Source organism: Drosophila persimilis, unplaced genomic scaffold, assembly GCF_003286085.1.
Source record: "Drosophila persimilis strain 14011-0111.01,24,50 unplaced genomic scaffold, DperRS2 tig00003933-arrow-pilon, whole genome shotgun sequence".
Taxonomy (NCBI): Eukaryota; Metazoa; Arthropoda; class Insecta; order Diptera; family Drosophilidae; genus Drosophila; species Drosophila persimilis.
The window spans coordinates 2,314,554-2,338,655 of NW_020825706.1; the positions used below are offsets into that span (position 1 = coordinate 2,314,554).

The window sequence follows — 24,102 nt, forward strand, 5'->3', positions numbered from 1 at the left end:
GCAACCGTCGAGCATCACCGTCGACATCGCGAACACGTGTTCGATTATAAGAATCCAAAAGGGAATTTAGTGTACAAAATTAGGGATACAGCATACAATCCATATTACAAAATCTATGCACCCGACGACGAAACAGAAATCGGAGGAATGGACCCCATAACGATGCTGGACCCTATCTCATTGATTTCCAGACCCACCCAATTCAAGTTTCCAGCCGGCATTGATCTGAAAACCAAAGTGGGCCTAATCGTTACGGTGGTGTACATCTATCAGACCTTGAAAGGAAAAAAATAGTCCAAAGATATTAAACAGTATTTATTTTTATTTCGGAATTTCCATCGATTGTTCTTTTATTTATTCACTCATCCAATATTTCCAGGCGGCTTGGCCGTGGCTTGTGTGGCAGTCTCGGCTGGGACTTGACCTGGTGGCAGGGCCTCTGGACTGCGGCCCAGTGGCACCAGCAAAGGACCCATCGGCCGGCGGGCGCGTGGGGCGCCGCGTGTCCCTCGACTGATGGGTGCCGCTGTCTTGGATCGGGGTCGTCCTGGTCCGCGCTTGACGGCTCCAGTGGGGGATACTGCTTGCATCGTAGGGTTCTGCTGGTGTATGGGGAGATCTGTTTGGGAGAAGAAGAAATGGATCCACTTTAGTTATTTGATTTAAAGAAATTCAGGCATGTCTCTATCCCCCCAAACTTGTGTCTGGCAGGACATCCGTTAATTGGACAGAGGATCAGAGGCATATTTCCACTAATTCCATGGGCATTTGCTGCCGCACGTTGTATCCTCTGCAAATCCTTGCATGCAATTGTGGTTTTTATAATTATGGTCCCACCCTCGGGGGACGGAGGGCGCTCCATGTTGCATGGTAATTTATGCAACGTTGCGTATTTGCCAGTGCGATTATGTCTCCATTTTCGGGCCCACATGTTCCTGTCACGTGTACAACAATGCACCCTCATACCTCACACAACCCCCGTCCCTGCCACGCTGCATCGTCTGTACTGTCTGCGTCATTTAAGCGGATTTGTGCAATTATCATTTGTCGTGCGACTCATGCAACATTTTTGCCATATTTTCGCCTCGGTTTAAATCCCATTTGTTTGACTTTAAATACTGGACAGATGGAAAATTACTTTTCACAGAAAATTATGAATCAAAAGTGGCAACAATCTGTGCAACGTGATAAATGTTCTACAAGAAGCATTAAGAGGCATATGTATCTATCATTTTGAAGCCCAAACCAAAGGAAAGATGTCCCCACGAAGGGGGAAATATATCCCCAATGAAGAGGAGTTACATCTCCCCAAGAAAAGCCAAAGATAATGGCAGCCAGATGTAAATCTTTAGGCAAATATTTGCCTTGACTTGAAGCCGCATAAAAGGGGGAGAAAATGCCAGGCAGTTTTTATCGGATATTTGTTTGATTTCTTTGGTAGAAAGGGCGGGCAATGAGGGGAGGGAGGGGTTTGAATATAATCCATTTCGGGAGTGCGTTAAAATTGTCACGTACCACAAAGTGGTATTCCTGCGGGCTGTAATCGAAGCCAAGAAAAGGCCAAAAAAAAGGGGGAACGTACGGCAGGGCAGATCAACCACAAAAGAAAAGTGGAGATAATGTTGCCCAAAAAGTACAAGTGCCCCGGAAAAAGGCAGACGATAAACGTGATTATGACAAGCGATTACTTAGTGACAAGTGACACTCAATCGAGTGCATTAAGGGGGAGAGGGGGTGAGAGCCCTAACTACCGCTTGAAGAAGAGCCGGAAAGGAAGGGCATTGCAGTGAAAGAAAATTATTTAAATATATGAGCATTTTCCTAGGAGTTTCGGTGTATATAAAGCTACTACTTTCATGCTCTCATTCCTATGAAAAATTTTTTTAATTCCCATCAGCATTTCTCCTCCCTTTTTTCCTCTTTTCTCTCAGTGTTTTCTTACCTTCTTCATTGAGCGGCACGGGGGCAAACTCGCCTCCACCGCTTCCTTCCTGCTGTAGCTGTGGCAGGGGCGAAGACGTTCCAGAGCCCGCTTCCCCTGCTGATCCTCCTCCTGCTGCGGCGGCCTGCTGCCCCTGCCCCGGCGAATGCGTTGGCGTCAGCACGCGCTGCAGCGACCCATGTCCGCCGCCGCGTCTCGTGCTGCCACGTGGCCGACCGCGCTTGGTGCCGCGCGGGTGGTGTCGCCGTCGCATCGGCGAAACGCCGCTCATATCGCTGAGGAAGTCTGCAAATACAACAATTTATGGACGGCTCATTATTGATTAATTGCGGTTAGGAGTTACGAGTTACGAGCCTTAAAAAACACACAGCTGGCGGTTTAACAAAAAACTACGAGTTATGTTACATTTTCTACAATTTTATGGTCATTAAATGGGGGCTGTAATTAATTGATGAGGATCGATGTTAGGTGATATATTGGGGTTCAAGATTAGGTAGGGCTATCAGCAAGGGGATACCTTTAGAAACAGCAGTAAATTCATATAGGAAAGATTTGATCGATAACGAAAATCGATTAAATATACCATCGATATGAAATGTGTTGCATATCGGTCGATTTTTAATCGAAAAATAATATATTTGATATAAAAAACCTCATCACAGAACTTCAATTCTCCTAAATAATATCGAGTTTTTCCTAAAAATAATCCATAATTTCTGATAAAAATGCCAAAATCCTCACTTAAGTACTTGGCTTTACCAAAGATTGAGAGTCTTTCGTCTAAAATGGCCACAAATTGATTATTCATCGATCGTTTCATCAGTTATCGTCTTGTAGATCGATCATTTGTTGCCACCTCTAGTTTTTATAGACGATTCCTCAGCGATAACCTCTTTTGCAGAGCAGCACCCACAACGAGATCATCATCTGTGCGGCGACAACTTTATCTATGCCATGACCATATATTCTCCCACTAACGTGTGGCATTTGATGCCCCAGAGACCAACCAACCAGCCAACGACAATGCCTACAAAACCAGAGCCAAGCAACTAGTTCAACTTTAATCGTGGATTGGGGGAGGGAAGAGGGGACCTTTGCATATTTTAATTCGCCGATTCTGAGGCTATACGACTCTGGGTCCTAGGCTGGGACTGTAACTGTAAATTGCATAAATAAAACAGACGAGGCAACAGCATTCATTGCAACAAAAGTTGCAATCAGCAGGCAGACGACAGCAGAGACACAGAAACAACACACGAGAGACAACAACTGGTTGCTCCGGGGGGTTGGGGGTGTTGTGTTCTGGGCCTGGCTCTGGGTCTGGCTTCTTGGCGACATTGCCTGGCGCTCTGCTATTTTGGTATGCAATACACAAGTGCAGCATGCAGTCAGCAGCATCATCATCATCATCTTCTACCTGATCCCATATCATGATCGACATTGTCTCGTCAGTGGAGTCGATCATCATCGTCCGACAGTCAGTGGAGTCGATCATCATCGTCCGACAGTCAGAGGAGTCGATCATCATCATTCCACAGTCAGAGGAGTCGATCATCATCATTCCACAGTCAGAGGAGTCGATCATCATCGTTCAACAGTCAGTAGATCTGATCATCATCGTTCGACAGTCGCCAGAGGAATTGTCTACAAGTCATAGCTCAACATTTGTTGGCTAGAAAGAGAGGCAGGTCTTTAGCAGCCAACATTTAATGATAGGGTTTACTTTTACTGTTACAACAAACAAAAACGAGAACAGGAACCTCCACAGAATGCAATGCAATATTATTGAACTGTAGCAAAGTTCAGGCTGCCACTATTCCGGCGAGCCATAAGTTTTATCAATAATATTCAATCCAAGGCCCGAAAGAGGTTTTCCTTTATATATATATATATTTTTTTTTTTTGGCTTATTTTGACATGTATTTCGGTCAAACGTCGCGGCATTGCAGCAAGCCATCGAACAACACCAGAAAAAACAGCAAAAGTTTCGCTTTTTAGCATATTTCAGCTGTCATCGCGGGGGGAGTGTGCAGAAGAGGTTTTTGGGGTATGAGAGAATGGAAATGTCGTGTGTGATATATTATTTAAGGGTCTTGGGATAGGTCATACTGTTATCCCAAACAAATTGTAGATGTAGATCGATTTCTTATCTTTTTTAAGGTATTCCACTCTTGAAATCTTGTAAAAATTCTTAGGAAATTTTCCAAATATATTATCATATAAATATCCTCTAAAAATCCTCCTCACGAGTGTTTCGCGTACGATCCCGAATCATACTTATAGAACTTTCTGTGTTCCTCTATCAAAAGTCGCAAGGACTCTGCCAAAAAGCAGAATCTTCCGCCAAAAACCCTTTGCCTTCCACCCTATAAATACTATCAATAATAGGCATTTCCGTTCTCCTTTGCCACCGGTCTGGTTGTTGTAGTTGTATTTATGATTGTAATAAATATTTTCGCTTTTGTTTGGATTGTTGCTGCCGCCTGCCACGAGTGTTACAGGAGTTTTCTTTTTTTGGGGCCCTCTCCATGGATTACCAATTGGCACGAACACAGAAAAACTGCAGCAAAAAAAAAGTAAAACTAAAAAAAAACAGGGAAGTGAAAAAGAAATAACTTAAAACCAGGAAAGTAAAGAAGAAGAATGGTAGGAAAGAAAAGAAAATGAAGAGAATGGTAGGAAAGGAAAAAAGTAAACCTGGCGAACATAATCGGATTTTACAAATCATTCATTCAATTATCTAATTGATTTGACTGATGATCATTTGTGAACCTTGATCCTAGAGGATCCACAGTCTGCGCAATCTGCCTCGGGTCTCTCTGGTGCCCAATGTGACGCATGTTTGTTACGCCTGATAAATGCAACGACGGCCAGGACAGGGCCAATCTCATCTCTGGACAGCAGGGCCTTTGCCACAGCCTCACCTTTGACTGTAATGCGCCTGGCCATGACTAAGTGGCTCTCATTGGGCTCTTGGCCCCTTCGTTCCGAGGTTCTCTCTGTCTTCCCTGTGACTGTGACTGTGCCTTTGCCTTGCGCAGATTTTCAGGCTTAGATTACATCTCTGGGCTGTCGCTACTGTAAGCCCATAAAAAGTCAAATAAATTGCAATTCTTATCTGTGTGTGAAATTGTTAATTTTTTAAGGGATTTGTTCGGGGTTTATTGCCAGTGTCTGAAGAGAATTCCTGAATCTTCGAAGGGAAATAACTATGATTACAGTACAGAACGATTCGATAGCTATGAAAATTGGTATATAGGCAGACAATTATTGAAGTAAATATTGTATTTAATATAAGCATTGTATCTATGACCATTTGTGATTGACAGCCATAAAAAGAGGGGTCAAAAAAGTTGGAAATCTATAGCAGAAAGATCTATCTACATCGAGTAGCTCTATTTATTATATCATTCAAAATCTAGATCTTCATTCGAATAAAAAAAAAGTTAAAGTATCTGCTCTGGATCTTGAGGAATAATCCTGTACACAATTCACGATACTTTAATATTTATACGCTTACAAAAACAAACTGTGTACGAAACTTGGAAGTAAACTTCAAAAACAAATCAAATTTTGAACGAACCCTAATTCTCCAATCGTTTTCCCATTGAGGGTACTCCAATGATACCTCGAATCACATATAGAAGTATTCAAATTCACGACGTGAGATCGGTTTGGACAGATAGATCAGACGTATCTGGTGCATGCGCCAGCCTTGGGGCGTGAACTTCTTGCGTTTCGGTGGCGGCACATCCAGCGGGGCCAGGGCTTTCTCCGGCAGGGGGCAATGGGGTGGCCAGGGTGGCATGACCTTCGGCCTGGCCAAACTGATAATACGCGCCGTTGGACGGCCCTTGAGGGCTGCCTTGCGGACGGGGAAACGCAGGGTGGCCCAGAACTCGTCCTCGATGTCAGAGTTGGGGAAACAGCAGGGTTTTTCCGGGGGTTTGAACGGACGACCCTTATCGAGGTGCGGCTGCTGGCCCCACACGATCATTGGGTTGTAGGTGATAGACGGCGGGATGGGCTGGTACTTCTTGCGCTGCCTGCGTTCCAGCGGTATGGAGAGCTGCTCCATCTTCTCGCCCATGTCCAAGTCGTCCTCGTCGGCTTGTCTCTGCTTGCCGCACGGCAGATAGTCTGCCTCGCAGGGGATTTCCATTGGTGGCGGCTCTGGCTGCTCCTTCGGCATGGCCTTGGTGGAAGCCCACTGGTAGAAGTGCTTCCAGTCCTTCTTCTTCATGGGTCCGGCCTTCTGCCAGGGCGTCAGCTCTCGCACCACCTTCGGACGGACACGCACCCGTGGCTTGGAATTGCGCTCCACCCAGGCCACCCACGAGGGGGGCTCCGCTGGCGAGGCATCGCCCTTACCGCCTGGCACCTGCGGCAGCTTAAAGTCCTCCTGATCGCCCATCGCAAAAAGTGGTTTCTTTCACTTTAAATTTCGCTACCAAAATTTTTCAATATTTTTCAAATACGAATTTTTGTTGTGGTTTCGACGGAAGGTAAAACTCTACTGATTTTGTGATGGGATTCACCTCAAATTTCCGTTTTTCTTGGCTTAAAAGTAGGCTCTTGCTTAATGGCTTCTAAAATGTCCAGCGAGTAAAGATTTTCCTGTCAACATTCCTCCGGTAACAGTAAAATCCTGTAAAATCAATTGAAAATTCGCAGTAAAATCCCCATTTTTGGAAGTGCCAATCAACTGAGAGGAGAAGAGAAAAACCAACGACATGGTCAGTGGCATAAACATCGGGGATGCACGCGCCGCAAAAACCGTGCTGACGATACCCACGGATGAGATCAATCAGAAGCCTGTGCCCTCGTGGGTGGAATGGGTCGAAAGGAACTCGAAGCCCCTGGTGCGGAAACGGCACAGGGAGGAGCGGATTCTGACCAAGTGGCAAAAGAAGGGGCCCATGAAGAAGAAGGACTGGAAGAAGTTCTACCACTGGGCGACGACGAAGGCCGCGCCCCAGGAGCGCACTTTCAAGGAGGCGGAAAATCTTTACCAGGCCGGCGGCGGCAAGGCCGGAGGGAGTATGGATTGGATGGATTTGGACGAGAAGCTCGTGGAACTGGCAAAGCCTCGAATTGTTAACAAGAAGCACCAGTTCCACGACGACGACTCGCCCTATAACCCGGTCATTACAGTGGGGCAGCCGCCCCATCGTGACAGGGGACGTCCCTTCCAGCCTCCCTCCGTGCCCTGCTGCTTCCAGCACAACGAAGTCGAGGCCGAGTTCTGGTCCCAGCTCCGTTTCCCCGTTCGCAAGGAAGCTCTCAAGGGCCAAGCCTCTCCGCGCATCATCGATCTGGCCAAGCCCCGCACCCTGCCACCAACTCCGCATTGCCCGATTCCGCCGAAAACCCCGGGCCCGCTGGATGTGCCGCCACCAAAGCGGAAAAAGTTCACGCCCCAAGGCTGGCGCCTCCACCAGATACGCCTGACCTATCTGTCCCAACCCATGAACAGGGGGCACTACGAATACTTCTATCTGTGAGCAGAGGCGTTCCCCCTTTCCTTAGTTTGCATTGGATTAAATTTTTATTTTTAATTGTTTTAATTGAGCTTAGAGATGAGCTTCAGATGACAGATCCAGTGTCTCAGATATTATTTTTATAGCCTATTGACCTTTTCTTCAATGAAATAAATGTATATCTAAAATATTTAAAGAGGTTTTCCTTTTGCTGTGTAGGAGCTACCACGGATCTGGAAAACTTTCAGAGAGATCTACTCTACAGATCCGACAGTTCCTTCCTTTCCTTCTTCGCCTAAACATTTTCCCTCCACATCTACCTCTAGAGACCCTCACTATTTGCTTCTTTCCACGACACAATATATTTTCTGTCACTTTAAATTTCAAGAAAGGCCAAAACAATCTGCCCTAAACCATAGTTCAATCAACTGACTGCATCATAGACATCCATCTCCAGTTGCTCTATGCTCTATGGATTAATGCTGATCCTTTGGCTCCTTCGAACCCGATCTTTGAGCTTTCCTCGGTTACCACCGATCACAGAAGCATGGCAGTTCCGCCAGAATTCGCTCACTTGGCTGGGCCAAGATTTTCAGACGCTGTTGATGGGCTCGCCATTGGCGGGCAGTCATTTTCTTCCGCTTGGGCATAAGGTAGGCATTTTGCGACGGTAGTGGGCAGTGGGGCTTCGGTGGTACCGCCCTGGGTCTTGAGAGCTCACAGTCCTTCCGCGATGGCATCGTTGACCGGGCGTTCTTCGAGACAGGAAAGCGTACGGTGGCCCAGAACTCGGACTCCACGTCGTCGTGCTGGAAGCAGCAGGGCACTTTTATCTTATTCGCCGGTCTGCCCGGCTCTGGCATTGGACGCGGCTGATAGGCGAGGCGGGGGCGGTAGGCAAACACCTCCGGGGGCGGCGGCTGGTACTTTCCCCGGCGCCAACGCGGACTGCTCAGCCGACTGAAGGCGTCCTGCTCGTCTCTGTTCCCTCCCGACTCGCAGCGAGTCCAGCCCACAATCGGTGCCTTCGGAGCCTCGGCCATCCTGGGTACCCGCTCAGGTGTGGGCGGAGGCGGCGGCTCCTTCTTGATGGGTGGCCTCTCGATGGGCGCAGCATTCACCTGGCACCACTTGTAGAAGTTCACCCAATCGTCTAGATTCATGGGCCCCGGCTTTGCCCAGCGGGTCGGCTCCGGCTTGAAGGGGGGAATCGAGGGCTTCGGCTGGGCATTGCGGAGACACCACTCCTTCGAGCACCTGCGTCGTCGCGGCTGCCACATGCTTCTGGAGGCTCAACTCCAATAATTTCCGGGGGGAAAGAAAAATTCCAAAAAACTGTTTACGCTCAAAATTTTGAATAAAAATTTTTCTTTTTTAGGTATTTTTCATGGGGTGTTTTGATGAGGTTTTTTTAAAATTGGATTTTTAGCATTTTGGCAGGGTGGTTTTAGTCCCATTTTAAGTAGAATTTCTGTTCGATTTTTAGGCTCTGAAATGGAATACTGGGTTTTGGCATCTTTTATATATTTCGATTCGAATTTACGGAGGAAATTTGATACAGATTTCATAGACCATCGCTTTGCGAAGTGTGAGAAGCAATAATATTTCGTATAAAGATTCATTTAATATGGTTTTTGATAGAAATTAAAGGTTTAAAAGATTCCTTTTCTATTTAAGGAATAGTGGCATAAAAAACCTCTCAATCCTTCTCTTTTCTTTCCTAGACATTCCTTAAATGCCAATCTTTATTTGATTCTTTAAACTTTCAACTTTTTAAGGCCTGCTGGCTGCCCCCAAAATGGCTCAATCATGCGCCCCCTCCAAACAATCCAATCCACCAATCCTCTGGCCAGATGCATCTTCTGGGCATTGTCCATGGCGACACGCATTCGAGGTCATAACCCAATTCCTATCGCCGCCGTACGTCTGTTGTCTGCAACTGTATTCCGCGCCAGACGACCAACGACCAACGGCCATCCATTATCGGAGGAGCAGTCAGCCTTCCTCTTGGCTCGTTCGGAGGAGTCGTCGTCGTTGTCGTCGTCGTCGTCGTCTCCAATTGAAATTCGGTGCGCATTGCAATCGATCGCACTTTTTGTGGCCTGGTGATTGTCGTATGCCTCGTACCCGTTTGTTGTCGTTTGTTCGGTTGTTGGTTTCTACCTTTCTAACGTCGGACTCTTCTTGGCCAGGCTTCTCCTTCTCCTACCGCTTGGAGAGGTCGGTCTGTGGCTTTGTCGCCCATCTTCATTATCATCGGATCGGCAGCAGCAGCGTGTTGCATTTGATGATGTGCTATGTTGCCGACGTTGTTGCCATTGGCCATGAGGATCATCGTCATCATCATCATCATGATGATGATCATGATCGTGGCAGCAGTTGTTGTCGGCATTTTGTACCCTGCCATTGTCATGATTTGTTGTCGCCAATGTCCCCCTTCTCTCCCTCTCTCTGTGTCTCGATGTTTGAAGAATTTTAAATCCCAAAGCCAATCGTATGTACATTTTCCCTTTGAAGAGTTTTTCCCTGGACACTTCCTGTCGCCCCCGGAACTTGTTTAATCTAAAACCAAGGACAAGGACAACAAAAAATAAAGGGAGAAAGAGTCATCAATCTGTGGTGACCGCAGAAGTGCTCATAACATGTGTGAAATTGACACCACAGATGCGGAAACGACGGCAATTTTACGCTACATTTAGTTAATGACACACAAAACCCCCTCCCTCTGCTCTTTCTATGGCAGATGGTCTGTCCTTGTACTCGTAGCAGGGTGCTGTTCTGGGGCTGTTGTTGGAGCCACACCCCCTCAAAGGAATGACTAAAAAATTGAGGCAACACGAAGGGAATGAGAAGTATGTTCCTTTTTTTTTGGGATCATTAGGGGTGTCTAGGGGAAGGAAAATGTGAGGTAACTGGAAGATATTTTAGTTGGTTTTTTCCTAAAGAAATAATGCAGATCTAATGTTAAAGAAATTGCATTAAATTCAAGCTTCTGATGGCTGTTGAATGGAGTGGAATATGGAGCTTGGATTTTGGGTTTTTATTGTTGGGGATTGGCTTTTGTTTAATCAATCGTTCAAAGAATTGAAAAAGAATTTACTGAATTCCCGAATAAATAACCCGTTTTTGAAGGCTGTAACTTTTCTTTCCTCTGAAATATTTACTAGATTTTTATACCCGATACTCAAAATGAGTATTGGGGTATATTAGATTTGTGGTGAAAGTGGATGTGTGTAACGTCCAGAAGGAATCGTTTCCGACCCCATAAAGTATATATATTCTTGATCAGCATCAATAGCCGAGGCGATTAAGCCCTGTCTGTTTGTCTGTCTGTCCGTCCGTCTGTCCGTCCCCTTCAGCGCCTAGTGCTCAAAGACTATAAGAGCTAGAGCAACGATGTTTTGGATCCAGACTTCTGTGATATGTCACTGCTACAAAAATATTTCAAAACTTCGTCCCGCCAACTTCCGCCCCCACAAAGGGCGAAAATCTGTGGCATCCACAATTTTAAAGATACGAGAAAACCAAAAACGCAGAATCATAGAGAACGACTATATCTATCAGATTGCTGAATCTGGATCAGATCAGATAATTTTTATAGCCAAAAGGAACAAATCAATTTGCAGTGGCTACGCAGCGCCCGACGTCACGCTCAGACTGATTTTCTGTCTCTCTCGCACGCACTCTTTGTCGTGTCGTTTAATATTAGCGGCGTCTGCTGGAGGAGAGCCATACTGATTTAGTATCGGGTATAACTGTAGAGTTGCGGTGTCCGCAGCAACTCACAACGTTCCCCCTCGTTTTAAACATGTTTTTCCCATCATATTCTGATGATCCTTTTGGGGCTTCCATTGATTTTCATTTAGTTCTCCATCAACCTTTAAGCAAACCTAGTTGAATTGCTTATCCATCAATCACAGTCCATGAAATGATATCAATCACCAATGATCATACTTGAAATACCAAAAGCCAGCCCCTCTATTAGGAAATGTCTTAACCAATCAAGGAATTCGCGCATTCAAATACGAAACGTTTCAAAGGCGAATTCTCGTCGTGGATTTGTATCATTTTGCACATTTGTAAATATGATTAAAACCAATTTGAGTCAAAACCACTTGAATTATAAAAGAGTTTTCTGTACCCCCAATCCGAAGCACAGAACCACGGCACGTACGCGCTCTGGGCGCTATGGGGGCCAATAAGGTGTAAATTTATGCGTCAAAAAGTGGTAGCCGGACTACGGCTAACAGCATTAAAGCCATTAGCAAGCCGGCCTAGCAGGCCTATGCAATTCGATGGTCTCTCGAATGTCTGAATACTTCTAAGACTACTTCTCCACAACAAAACGCACATTTTATTTTTTTGGCATTCGGATTTTCTGGGAGACTTTTGTTGTGTGTTTTGTAATTATTTGTATCTGTGTGAATTTTTGTGGCCAATCAAAGTTTTTGTTCGCAGTTTTGATTTGCTGTTAGGATTGTCAGCAGCAGTAGGAGCACTCAGGCGTAATTGTATCTCATGGCTAACGTGTATTCTATGAGATATTTTGTGTGATCGATCTTTCGATTTATATGCGGGATTTCTTGGTGTGCATTTGTTTAACAAGTGTTTCGGCTTAATTATACTACATGTCTCACAAGCACCGCTGACAAAGTGGACAAGGATCTCATGATCTACGAGTACGATCGGGGTGTGGCCCCGCCCCGAGATCTAATGAATATTTAATATACACTTTTTGTTTGTTTTCGCCTGGATTTTAAGGGGTTTCGTTATGCTCTGCTCTTATTATGTTGTTGTCCATGTGAAAGTTGCACACACATTCGGAGGCACGTGTCCCCCCATTCCCCATTGAATGTTGGCATCAATTAAGAAATTGTTTCACTCGGGAGTCGTCTGTTGTGCAACAGCACAATTAAATGCGAAATGGTACAGTGGTATGGGAATGGGACGTGCCGGGCCCGCACGCACTGGGAAATTTGAATGATGGAAGAAATGTGCCGAGGCAAAAAACTTTCCAACTATCCTGCTGCATAAAATTAACTGCCCCATGGAATCCCCTGGAATGAGGTCTGTGTTGTTTTGTTATGAACAACATCAAGTGTTGTGTGTGTCTTGTGTCTCGGAATGCTGTTGAGTGAAACATCAGGCAAATGCTTAAGATCTTGGCCAAGACGCCCGGCCATACTTGATGTGGAGCGGAGCAGATGTCTACACAGTATGTGATTTGTGAAAGAATTGTAACAGAATGTCTGTACTAGAGATGGGAACACAGAAGCTTGATTAAATTATCGATAAAAGAAAACATACGATAATTACAATCAAAGTTACAGGAGAGAAAATCATAACTCGTAGGAGATGTCTTTTTTAAGAGTGTCTACAAATGATTGTCATCATGGCACATCGCTTAGATTAGATCTTTCAATGGAAATATATGATATATTGGACAAATTTGCATCTCTATGTAGGAATATTTTATTCAAATTCTTGAGATACAAATAAATATTGATATTCCTAAAAGAAACTGGGTTTAAAAGCTCATTTTGGGTAGAAGTTACGATTACACTGCAATATTTTAAGAAAAAAATCGATAACAGGTTTAAATAATCGATTATAATCTATAAAAGACATTAAAGTCCGTTTAAAATGTTCTTTTGATGAAAAATCGAATCCAAAGCATGATTTTGAATCGATAGCAATGCTAAATAATACTATAATACTTGTACTATAAAACATATTTTGGCTGCATTTTTCCACGATATTTTGTATATGATATCTACAATAAATCGATTGATTTTCAAAAAGATTAGTCGATATCAATAATCTAAAATGAAATATCACTTGAAGGAATACAATTTACACGACACAACAAAAACATTTCCATATAAATATCTATATTTCTTTACCAATTTATGTACATTCCCCCTGCCAAAAAAACTTCCCCCTTATTGGCATTCATGACAATTTCTCATTTTAGCCGTACCCCTAATCGTAAACAGCAAATAAATGTCAGTTAACATTACGAAATCAAGCAAAAATCAAAGCAAAACCAAAGCTAAAGCAAAAGCAAGAGCAACCTGCTTGGGGACTGTCGATTTATGTGGCCGCAACACGTGAGGGGCTCATTGATTAAATTAAATCGTAGCCAAGCCAAGCCCTGTGTGCATATAAAAATTATTTATGAGCTGCTATTTTGTTTGTTTTGTCTTTCTTTGGGCTTTTTTTCAGAGCTTTTTTCCTACCTTTTTTTGTGTGACAAACAGAAAATAGAGAAGAGAAGAAACAAAATACTGAGTGACAAGCGAATGAAACTTAATCAACATTTGGCCAACATCAAATTGGATTGCGTACGAGGCTGGGAAATGTCTAAGAGGAGGAGAAGCAGCAGGGGAAATGTTCACCAGATTGAAGGCGGAGTGGAAAATGCTTAGAGAAAAGCTAGCAACTAGTCGTAATGAAAACGTTATCAAGCGACAGCCAGTAACAAGATGGGGAAAAACGAGGACATAGGCAAAATTAGCTGCGTTTGCTGGCTGTGGCTTTGGCTGTCCAACCAAATGGTAGGCCAATCAGTGTGTGCCACAATTTGGCCAAAGAAACAACCAGAAAACTGGTCAAGTCACCAAGATGCCATCGCAATGGAGTGTAGTGCAGTGGAGCTCTGGTTGTTAGCAAGTCTCCTCCTTGCGACTCCAGATGTTCGATGCTGGATGCTGGACACTGGCATCTGTTGCACCATTCGATCTGTTGACGGTTGCACTTGTCGCGATTTCACATCAGTTTTTTGTGCTCTTTTCTGTTGTTGGTCGATTGCCTACTTTTCAACGTCTTGTACTTTCGATTGGTTAATTGTTAAACAAATTTGAAATGTTCATCGAGTTTGCCCACTCTTCCTACTGCTCCTCCGTCTCTGGTTTATACTTTTTTTCCGAATGCAAATCGCATGAGCGATCCAACCGACTGGCAGCCAACGTTGCACATCCCACATGCAATTTGCCAAATCCAAACAGCGGCTGCTCTAAGCCTAAGCCAAGTCTCTAAGCCAAACAGTTGTGGCAGTTGGTAGACCACATTTTCGGTTGCGCCTCCATATTGCAGGTGATTACCAAATAATTTGAATTATTAATCATACAAAAAAAGTGATTGGTACATACTCGTGCAAGGGGGAATGGACATACATAGCATAGACGCCGCTGTGCTTCAGTTGCAAAGAATTTGAATTGGTTTTTCAGTTGGGTTTAATGTGCGAGATGTTTTTATTTCGGAGGAATTTGCAACCCACATTTGAACTACATTTTGAGTGGTGTCGATACGTCCATACACACAGAATATGGGGTACAATGTCGTAGGAAGTGAGCATAACTGTGCATTCCAGTGTTGGCAAACGATAATTGAAAAGTAAGGCGGGGGAATAAATAGGATGAGGAAATGCAGTAATGGACGTAGAACCCACAGATAGATACAGTATCGTAAGAAAACCGCTCAGATGTAGCTTCCAGTGTTGGTAAGCGATTTTAAAATAGTAAAAGTGCTACTAGTATGCCATAAAAGAAGGAAAAGACCTGGCGGTAAGATGAGTAACAGCTAACATTAAGACAGTTATTAGAACCGTTAATGTTATATCCAAAATAGCTATATAGTGTCTTCCAGTGTTGAACAACAGCTTAAATACAGTGTTGTAACACCTTTTAGAATTTTAATTAAACAGAAAATCAATAAAATAAAACCATAATTTAACCATCAATTAAATTTTTGAACGTTCAGTACTCACTCATTGATTCATTTTGTCCCATCAACATCATTGTGGGACTCTCTCCATCCACCACCAGAGCCTCATTATCGGAATCATTGTTATCCTCCACTCGTGTGGCACCTGGCACATAGGTCTCCTGGCTGAAGTTGATGCTATCGGTGCCCACACTGGAAGCGGACGAGGCAATGCCCACATCAATGTAGTCATCCTCTGGATCCAACTTCTGTCTTTTGGCTGCCGAACTGCAGCTGGGAACATCGTCGGGGTCAAAATCTCTGAGGTTTACGGCCGCCGGTATGGTTGTGCCACCCATATTAGCCTCCTAAAGTTGTTAACAAAATATCATTAAAAAAAATAGTTATATTTTTGAATGTAACAAAACAATCAAGTCAATTAGCATTTTAATGGACAACGGAAGTGAGGTATCTTCTGCTGCGTATCTTCCGTACCAAATGGTGGTTCTCTTCTCTCGCTTATAATTTATGCAAAGATACAAGTATCTTCCGCTGCTTCCCCTCGCTCATACAGACCCTTCTTTTCCATATGGCATAAAAATCATTCAAGCCAAGAGACTTGAGTTATGGCTAAACCCTTTGCTTTAGGGTGGAATAGGAGGTCTCTTCTGTTGGTAATTGCCATGCTTGAGGAAATTGTTTCGTTTCGGAAATAGGGTAAAGAGTTTTGCATACATTTTGCTCAGATTTTGATGGACTACAGAGAAACAGTAGCAATTTTCCAACATGAACTTAAATGCTTGTTAAAGTGATTAAAGATTAATGGAAAGCATAGTCAGACAGTAGAACAGCGTTTAAAGAAAATAAGTTGAAAATTTATCACTGATTAAATTGGAAATTAAATGCTTATTAAATTGTTGGAAAAATGGCTATATTTCCATTTGGAAAACCCATAATTAAATGCTGAATTTTCCATACATAATAACCCAAAGAAAGCCTACGGAAAATAAATGTTAATACAGAAAGTACTTTGGGTATAAAGTTCTCTAAAAATGTATTAAAAATTTCCCCTATCAATAAACCCAACAAGGCATAAAGCAGACCCTCTTGACACTTAAATTATGTGCCATTATATCGGTAGAAAAGAAATTTAAAACCGTTTCAATAATGACACATATATTTTCATCAAAACAGAACAGAAATCAGTTCCAAATGAATGCCTTCTGGCCGAAGTAGATGATCGAAGGAAAGCACACTCTCTGTAGTTGAAATGAATTGACAAAAAGAACCCCAGAAAGAAAGACACGATTGCTGCGTGCCATTATAAATACATATAGTATCTACTATCTGGGATCATATACAAGGTGGAGCGGTGGTATATGAACTTGAGAGGAGAGGAGAGGACGAAGACGAAGACCGGCCTGGCACTTACCTAACAGACACAAAGAAGAAAGAACCAAAAGAAGAGACTACTAGTAACACTACTACTGCTAAAGGTAGTATAGCAGCAGCAGACCATAATCAGTGTTCCATTGAACGCACAAAATCATTTAGCGAAACCAACAAAAACAACAACAGAAAAATCTAAAGAAGAGCCAGACCCAGAGCCAGAGTCAGAAATGGAGTTGAAGTTGTAGCTGCACCCCAAAAAGCACTTGAAACTGTTTTTGTTTTTGTTTCTGTTTTAAAGAGAGTCTCCGACTGAGGCTCTGCGTCCAAGTAGGGTAAGAGCAAAGTGTTTTTCTTTTGGAGAGGCAGAGGCAGAGGCAGAAAGCAGTAGGCAGAGAGTACTCCTCGTACAACACTTGGATGAATGAATATATACTCGGCAGCTCTTCGGTGTAGCCTAAGTTCAAAGCACGCTGCTCTGCTGCTGCTGCTGCTGCTGCCGATGGTAGCATCAGACCAAGACCAGGGCCAAGACGATGAGTTTGTAGTTTGGAGTTTTGTAGCAAATTGAATTGTCTTTGTGTTGCATGAATCACGTGACCATGACCATCACACCACCACACCACACCATTGCATAGATATCCAAGAACAGAAACAGAAACAAAAGCAGCGTAGCGTCGTCGCAGGTCTCGCTTTTCCTCTCTGTCTGTCTGTATATGGCAGTGGCACTGGCACTGGCAGTGGCAATTTGAACCTCACTCAAAAGATCATTTACTTTCATTAGGACCGAAGACCGTAAAAGACCGAAGAGAGAAGCGAAACTTGTCGTGCAACGAGCAAGTGCAAACTTGGTCTAATAAACAGCCATTAGGCTGGATCCATGGATCATGCATGAAATGCGGGGAACATCCCAGCAGCCGATCAGATCCCTCACCTTATTGGGATGTCGTTTCTTGCGATCGTTTTGGCCTGCTGCTGCTGCGACTGCTGTCACAGGAATCGGTGAAGATGTGGCTGTGCTTGAAGGCTCCTGCAGCTTAGCCTCCTGATTGTCTGTAACCAAAAATAGTTCTATAAATAAATGCATGTTCTAGTGATGTATAAAACTCACATTTCAATTCAATTTCCTCATCATCCAATAGCAATGAGACCACTTCCTTGGGCTTGAGAGTGTCTGGCTTGAAATTGCCGCCACTTATGACCATTCGTTGGATCTGAAAATGCAAGCACACACAAAAAAATATTATTATTCAAGGCAGGAAGTGCGGGGATAGCGCCAAGTACTTTTAAATGGTAATCAAGAAGGGACTGATTCGAAACGAAACCAATAAATGCACAAGGGAGCCCTAGAGGGCGGAGGAGGAATACTTTATAGAGAACGCCAAAGGCGTAACCAAAATGTCGCCTAACCAATTGTATAATTAATTTCCGGTGTTGGTTTACCATCTCGATGCTCGTGTTTCGTGTACTCGATCCTCAACAACAAAGCACGTGCCTAATATGCGGCAATATACAAAAGGAAAACCTCAAAGCAAACACTCGCAAGAGAGTTTTGCGGTTTTCTCTCCATCTCTCTCTACCTCTCTCTTGGTCTCTGTTGGGGTGTTTCCTGTTCACTCACCTCACTCTTTTCTCTGGCCCGCTGCAGAATCCGCTCCTCGATGGTGCCCTTGCAGATCAGTCGGTAGACAGTCACCTGTTTGGTTTGGCCCAAACGATGGGCCCGATCCATGGCCTGTTGATCGACCGTGGGATTCCAATCCGAATCATAGAAGATGACCTGCAAAAAGAGGTAGAAATATATATCAGAATAGAGTTTCCTTTGGGGTTAGAATAGAGTTTCCTTAAGGCTTCAAATATAGGGTTCTCTTAAACGAAATTACGTATGCAAATGCGTCTTTCACACGCACATCCTTTCGCTGTTTCTTTGATCAATGAATCGAATCCATTGCCTGCATATTCGATTGTTTCGAATGTTCTATAAACCACTGTGTCGTGTCACGAATGTCTACGCTTTTCCTGTCCCCTCTCTCTGCCGTCTTTTATCTGGAGTAGGAAAAACCATCCACCATCCCCTGTAACCCTTCATTCGAGCTCTACGGCACTTGGTACGTGTTCGGTATAGGCAAGTGTTCCAGCAGCAGCAAATTCTTCAATTCAGAGCTCAGAATGCAGGGGAGTGGCATTTCCGGCCCAAAAGATGAGTCTAATTAAAAAACGAACTCCTTCTGTGTGTTTTTTCTTGTTATTTGGAACACGTGTTGAGCAAAACGAAGGGCACAAACGAAGGAAGGAAGTTCTCCATTGAATGGAAAATCTATTCATTATTCAGATATCTGTCTATTGAATGGGCATTTTCATGGAGGAGTTTGCAAGGGAAGTCTATCATTAGGAGAATTGTGGAAAGAGTTTTTCAGGAATATTTGCATAAATTTGCTTTAAGATTGCAGAAAGTGTTTGGCAATGCTTGGATGTAATTTCATATCTTGAGATTCCGAAATATTATATAAAGATAAGTTAGAGATTTATAAAGATCTATGACAGATCCTTACACCCATGGAATCTAATAGAAATTTGTGCAGTCATTCAGCTGCAAAGAACTTACATATATATAGCCATAAGATGGACATATTTCCATATCAAAAACTACAATGAAATTATCGCAAATATTACCAACATTATCACCGTGTAAACATCTTGAAAAAATGTACCACTAATTAACAGAGCCCCACTATAACCCTTATCGTATAATGCCATTACCTTTCAAGTGCCACAACCACAAATTGAGTCGAATGAAAGCCTCAATCATTGGATTGTTAATCGAAACAGCACTCGTTCCGAGGAACCTCGCGATAAGGCGGCCCGGCATGGGTTGGTTTTCGCCCAACTACAATCTACTTACGAGTATTTAACCCATTTGGCAATGGTATTATTTACGGGGTTTAAAGAATACCTAATTAAGTGGCTGCGATAAGATTTGGCTTTGGGCTAAAGCACATTCTAGGCGGGAATTAGTGGTGCAACAGTTAGTTCCATTCCAAACCGCGACGATGAAGCTCTGGCTGGCTATCACTTTGGTGGCTCTGGCCCTGGTCGAGACAAAGGGCAGTATCTTTGAGAACACCTTCAAGAGGCTGCATGAAGAGCCGCCACTGCCCTCCAATCAGAATCGTGCGGATGTGGTGCAAACTTTGTGGATTGAACAGAAATTGGATCACTTTGATGAAGACGAGAAGCGCACCTGGCAAATGGTATACCCCAAAGATTAGATCTTATATAATCTGAAGATGGTTATGTTTTTTTGCTTATTTTTTTTCAGCGTTATATGCTGAACGATGCCCTGTATCAATCGGGTGGACCTCTGTTCATTTATTTGGGCGGAGAATGGGAGATCTCTGCGGGGCGAATCACTGGCGGACATATCTACGACATGGCCAAGGAGCACAATGCTCTGTTGGCCTACACAGAGCATCGCTATTATGGCGAGAGCAAGCCCTTGCCGTGAGTGGAGCCTTAAACTCTCGAAATACTCATATTCTTAAAGGTTTTCCTTTGCTTCTTTTTAGAGATCTCTCCAATGAAAACATCCAATATCTGAATGTAAGACAGGCCCTTGAGGACTTGGCTGTCTTTATCCGGACTCTAAAAGCCACTCATGAGGGTCTGTCCGAGTCCAAGGTCATCATTGTGGGTGGCTCGTATTCCGCCACAATGGTCACCTGGTTCAAGAAAGTCCATCCCGATCTGGTGGCCGGTGGCTGGGCCTCCAGTGCTCCGCTCTTTGCCAAGGTTAATTTTGTGGAATACAAAGAAATCACGGGCCAATCCATTGCCCTAATGGGTGGCTCTGCCTGCTATAATCGCATCGAAAGCGGCATTGCCGAAATGGAGACCATGTTCGCCACCAAACGAGGAGCTGAGGTCAAGGCGCTGCTGAAACTCTGCGAACGCTTTGATGTCTATAGCGATCTGGATGTCTGGACCTTGTTCAGCGAGATCTCGGATCTATTTGCAGGCGTAGTGCAGACACACAAGTGGGTTAAAGGATCCTCATTCAATATGCGTATATCTATAATATTTAACTCCTTTCCAGTGCTGGCCAAATCGAGGCCGTTTGCCAGAAGATTATGTCGGGTACGAATGATCTAATTGGTGTCGCCAGCTACTTGTTGGATGTCTTTTCGGAGAGTGGCGGCAAGTGCAATGAACTAAGCTATGATGCCATTCTGTCACAGCTCCTGGACACCAGCTACACGGGGAATATCAGTGAGTGGCCAGAACAGAAGGATTCTTCCAGCAATACCTCATCTCTTTCTTCCATTTAGTGCGTCAGTGGATCTTCCAGACCTGCAACGAGTACGGCTGGTATCAGACCTCTGACTCTAAGGCTCAGCCTTTCGGCACTAAGTTCCCTGTGGCTCTGTATACCACCATGTGCGGGGATATCTATGGATCGCAGTACAGCAACGAGTTCATTGACAGCCGAGTGGCGGCCACAAATGATTATTTTGGTGGCTGGACTCCCGGTGTGGAGAATGTCTACTTGACCCATGGCCATTTGGATCCCTGGCGGGCAATGGGCATTCAAGATGAAGCTCAGGCCACGGTCATACCCGGTAAGCATATATCTGACAGTCTTTTTAGAAGAAAAACCATAGATGGCATCCCTATCTTACAGAGTATGCCCATTGCAAGGACTTCAATTCGATCAGTGACACCGATACAGCAGAGATGAGGGCTTCCAAGGAACGTATTGCCGAATTGGTCAGGGAATGGATTAAATAAGACTTAGATCCATCTACAAGATAAAACAGATAATGGACTATTTTTAAGCAATTTAGTTGAATAAACAATTTATTATTGCGAAAAATCGAATGGCGGTATGGGAAATCCATTGAGTGGCTTAGATTTATGAAGGCGCGTGAATAACCTCAGAGATAACCATTTCTATATGGAATACTCAACTTTTATACGCGATTTCACTTCTGTGATTTCTTTCCACTATTTTTCTAATGCCACAAAAGATTCACCTGAAGTCAGATCGATTTACAATGGTCCACAAAAATAGTAGCCTCTAATCGTAGACGTAGCGGAAGGCTATCATATCATGTGCATGGGTCACTCTTATCAGTTGGCTAATATTTACGATCCTCGCCTTATCTTGATAGAGCTAGTTGTCGGTTGTTAACTTAAAAGTGGAATGTCGATCAAATTTTCGATCATTTGTGGACAATGGCTGCCTTTCGATTGGCTGTGGTGCTGCTGGCGCTCTTCGTTGCAGTGTCCCAAGGACTCGACTTACCCAACAAGGATGTCCCCCTGCTGGTCAAGACGCTGCAGAATTTGCATCGTGGCCCACCGAAACAGACCGTGCTGAAGCGCGCGAATGTTCAGGAGAAATGGATCACACAGAAATTGGATAACTTCGATGATGACAACAAGGAGACCTACGAAATGGTATGTCCAAGGAATCCCCTTTCATAGTGGAACCCTTTTCATGGTTTCGTTTTTAGCGTTATCTGGTCAACGATGAGTTCCAAGAGGAGGGTAGCCCCATCTTCATTTATTTGGGTGGCGAATGGGAGATCGAGGCCAGCATGGTCAGTGCTGGACATTGGTACGATCTGGCAGAGCAGCACAAGGGTGTCCTGGTCTATACCGAACATCGTTACTACGGCGAGAGTGTTCCCACATCGTAAGAGATCTTTCAGAGAGGTTTTTTTATTCATTTTGATTGAGTTTTCCGACCACTTTGCAGTACCATGTCCACGGCAAACCTCAAGTATCTGCATGTCAAGCAGGCCCTGGCCGATGTGGCCGAATTCATAAAATCCTTCAAAGCAGAGCATCCCCAGTTGGCCAACTCGAAAGTGGTCCTTGCAGGCGGCTCATACTCGGCCACCATGGTGGTGTGGTTCAAGCGTCTATATCCCGATCTGGTGGACGGTGGCTGGGCCTCCAGTGCCCCTATTTTGGCCAAGGTGGCCTTCACCGAATACAAGGAGGTGGTGGGCCAAGCCTTCCTTCAGTTGGGCGGCCAGAAGTGCTACGATCGCATACAGAATGGCATTGCAGAGCTCGAGTCCATGTTCGACAATAAACGTGGAGCCGAGGCACGTGCCATGTTGAGGTTATGCAACAGTTTCGATGATAAGAACGATCTGGATATTTGGTCTCTCTTTGGCAGCATTTCAAATGTGTTTGCAGGAACAGCTCAATATCAAAGGTGAGTCCCATCGGAAGCCCGGAATCTTTCATTGATGATTGATTGTTTTTTGTATTTTTGTAGACCTGGCGATATTGAGTACTACTGCGATTATTTGCTGAGCTTCAGGGATGATGCCACGGCCATTGCCAATTTCGTTTACTGGGGCTGGGGTATGCCCTCCTGCATCGATGCTCGATATTCCAGCACCGTGGATTACTACCTCTGGGCCGTGAATAACTTTGATGCCGGTCGTCCCTGGTATTATCAGACCTGCAATGAGTACGGCTGGTACCAGACCTCTGGCTCCGCGAAACAACCCTTTGGCTCCAAGTTCCCCACCGCCATGTACACCACTCTCTGCGCGGATGTCTTCGGTTCGCAGTTCAGCAACGAGCAGATCAACAGCAATGCCGCACAGACCAACTTGGACTTTGGTGGCATGTCCCCGGAGGTGGAGAATGTCTACATGACTCATGGAGCTCTGGATCCCTGGAATCCCATGGGTCATGGCGTGGCCGAGGGTGCCACTCTCATTGCCAATGCCTCTCACTGTGCCGACTTCAGTTCGATCTCGGCCAGCGACTCGGCGGAGATGCGGGCCTCCAAGGAGCGTCTGGCGGAGCTGGTCAGCGAATGGTTGGCGTAGGATCTTTTTTTGGCCAGAAGAAAATCAATTCTTTTATTTGTATTCAATAAAGTCAATGTGAATCATAGTTAAGGGTTGGAAATAGTTTTTTTCGGGGTAGATATTATGGTTCTTTTGGACAGGAGTTATCTCTTTTCCAAAAAAAGGAATTTTCGATAAACGATACAACGGCTTAAAAACTTTTACTTTGACTTCATTACCATTTTTTACTTTTATAAATAAAAAGGAGCTTTAATTCTGAATAAATTACGACCAAAAGTATGCAACAAAAAGGGGTCTGGAATTATTTTGAATTATGATAATTATTTGTAAGCAAACGAACCACAATTTTTTGCTCAGGACATTTTCCATAATTTTTCACTTTGAAACCAAAGTCCACTCCATTCAAAACTTCTCTTCAAAAACCAATCGAAATATTTTTCTATAGCAGCACACGTTTCTCGACATGAAGATACTCCGATACAGAGTTCCTCTACGTGCATTTATGTGTCTCCATATTACAGGAATATATCCGTAATATACTCCATGAGTGCCAGGTATACATATATGTAGAGGATAAGATAATTTGGTGACATTTGTGGAGGTGAGTAACCATGACAAGAGCACCACTTACATCACGTTAATTGAATCCTAAAATAAATAGAGTGCTTTGAGTTGGTCAACAGTTTACTGATTGAGGACGTAATGGAAAAAGTGTACGCGTGCACACTGTCTAACAAACTTCGGGCCTAGA

The 24,102-nt window shown here is 44.1% G+C and overlaps 6 protein-coding genes across 6 annotated transcripts in view; 3 read left to right on the forward strand and 3 right to left on the reverse strand.

The window, feature by feature from the left end:
• Positions 1–297: 297 nt before the first annotated feature.
• Positions 298–24,102, reverse strand: part of LOC6594228 (chromatin-remodeling ATPase INO80) — a 34,998-nt gene continuing 11,193 nt past the window's right edge. Inside the window, exons 9-14 of the mRNA XM_026994575.1 lie at positions 18,137–18,295; positions 17,627–17,729; positions 17,450–17,568; positions 15,191–15,494; positions 1,943–2,227; positions 298–619 (exon numbers count right to left, since the gene is read on the reverse strand). Coding sequence (XP_026850376.1) covers positions 363–619; positions 1,943–2,227; positions 15,191–15,494; positions 17,450–17,568; positions 17,627–17,729; positions 18,137–18,295 — 1,227 coding nt within the window. The 3' untranslated portion in view covers positions 298–362. The remainder of the gene's footprint in view (positions 620–1,942; positions 2,228–15,190; positions 15,495–17,449; positions 17,569–17,626; positions 17,730–18,136; positions 18,296–24,102) is intronic.
• LOC6594110 lies at positions 5,394–6,397 on the reverse strand. Its single transcript, XM_002019851.2, has one exon. The coding sequence runs from the start codon at positions 6,354–6,356 to the stop codon at positions 5,577–5,579; it is 780 nt and encodes a 259-aa protein (XP_002019887.1). The 5' UTR covers positions 6,357–6,397; the 3' UTR covers positions 5,394–5,576.
• On the forward strand, positions 6,592–7,612 carry LOC6594111. Its single transcript, XM_002019852.2, has one exon. The coding sequence runs from the start codon at positions 6,676–6,678 to the stop codon at positions 7,444–7,446; it is 771 nt and encodes a 256-aa protein (XP_002019888.1). The 5' UTR covers positions 6,592–6,675; the 3' UTR covers positions 7,447–7,612.
• LOC6594112 lies at positions 7,761–8,759 on the reverse strand. The gene has a single exon (XM_002019853.2). It carries the CDS (start codon positions 8,700–8,702, stop codon positions 7,950–7,952), a length of 753 nt encoding a protein of 250 aa, XP_002019889.1. The 5' UTR covers positions 8,703–8,759; the 3' UTR covers positions 7,761–7,949.
• On the forward strand, positions 19,546–21,390 carry LOC6594224 (putative serine protease K12H4.7). The gene is made up of 6 exons (XM_002019855.2): positions 19,546–19,766; positions 19,835–20,016; positions 20,082–20,549; positions 20,609–20,781; positions 20,841–21,131; positions 21,194–21,390. The coding sequence occupies exons 1-6, from the start codon at positions 19,566–19,568 to the stop codon at positions 21,298–21,300; spliced, it is 1,422 nt and encodes a 473-aa protein (XP_002019891.1). The 5' UTR covers positions 19,546–19,565; the 3' UTR covers positions 21,301–21,390.
• LOC6594225 (putative serine protease K12H4.7) lies at positions 21,733–23,436 on the forward strand. The gene is made up of 4 exons (XM_002019856.2): positions 21,733–21,972; positions 22,029–22,210; positions 22,274–22,741; positions 22,805–23,436. The coding sequence occupies exons 1-4, from the start codon at positions 21,748–21,750 to the stop codon at positions 23,367–23,369; spliced, it is 1,440 nt and encodes a 479-aa protein (XP_002019892.1). The 5' UTR covers positions 21,733–21,747; the 3' UTR covers positions 23,370–23,436.

What these genes read in the sequence shown, in the direction of transcription:
- LOC6594110 (XM_002019851.2), bottom strand. Translation starts at nt 6,356, where the DNA reads ATGGGCGATCAGGAGGACTTTAAGCTGCCGCAGGTGCCAGGCGGTAAG.
- LOC6594111 (XM_002019852.2), top strand. Translation starts at nt 6,676, where the DNA reads ATGGTCAGTGGCATAAACATCGGGGATGCACGCGCCGCAAAAACCGTG.
- LOC6594112 (XM_002019853.2), bottom strand. Translation starts at nt 8,702, where the DNA reads ATGTGGCAGCCGCGACGACGCAGGTGCTCGAAGGAGTGGTGTCTCCGC.
- LOC6594224 (XM_002019855.2), top strand. Translation starts at nt 19,566, where the DNA reads ATGAAGCTCTGGCTGGCTATCACTTTGGTGGCTCTGGCCCTGGTCGAG. An exon ending in AGAAGCGCACCTGGCAAATG is followed by an intron (nt 19,767 to 19,834) that starts GTATACCCCAAA and finishes ATTTTTTTTCAG; the next exon opens with CGTTATATGCTGAACGATGC. An exon ending in TCAGGCCACGGTCATACCCG is followed by an intron (nt 21,132 to 21,193) that starts GTAAGCATATAT and finishes CCTATCTTACAG; the next exon opens with AGTATGCCCATTGCAAGGAC.
- LOC6594225 (XM_002019856.2), top strand. Translation starts at nt 21,748, where the DNA reads ATGGCTGCCTTTCGATTGGCTGTGGTGCTGCTGGCGCTCTTCGTTGCA. An exon ending in ACAAGGAGACCTACGAAATG is followed by an intron (nt 21,973 to 22,028) that starts GTATGTCCAAGG and finishes TTTCGTTTTTAG; the next exon opens with CGTTATCTGGTCAACGATGA. An exon ending in GGCGAGAGTGTTCCCACATC is followed by an intron (nt 22,211 to 22,273) that starts GTAAGAGATCTT and finishes ACCACTTTGCAG; the next exon opens with TACCATGTCCACGGCAAACC.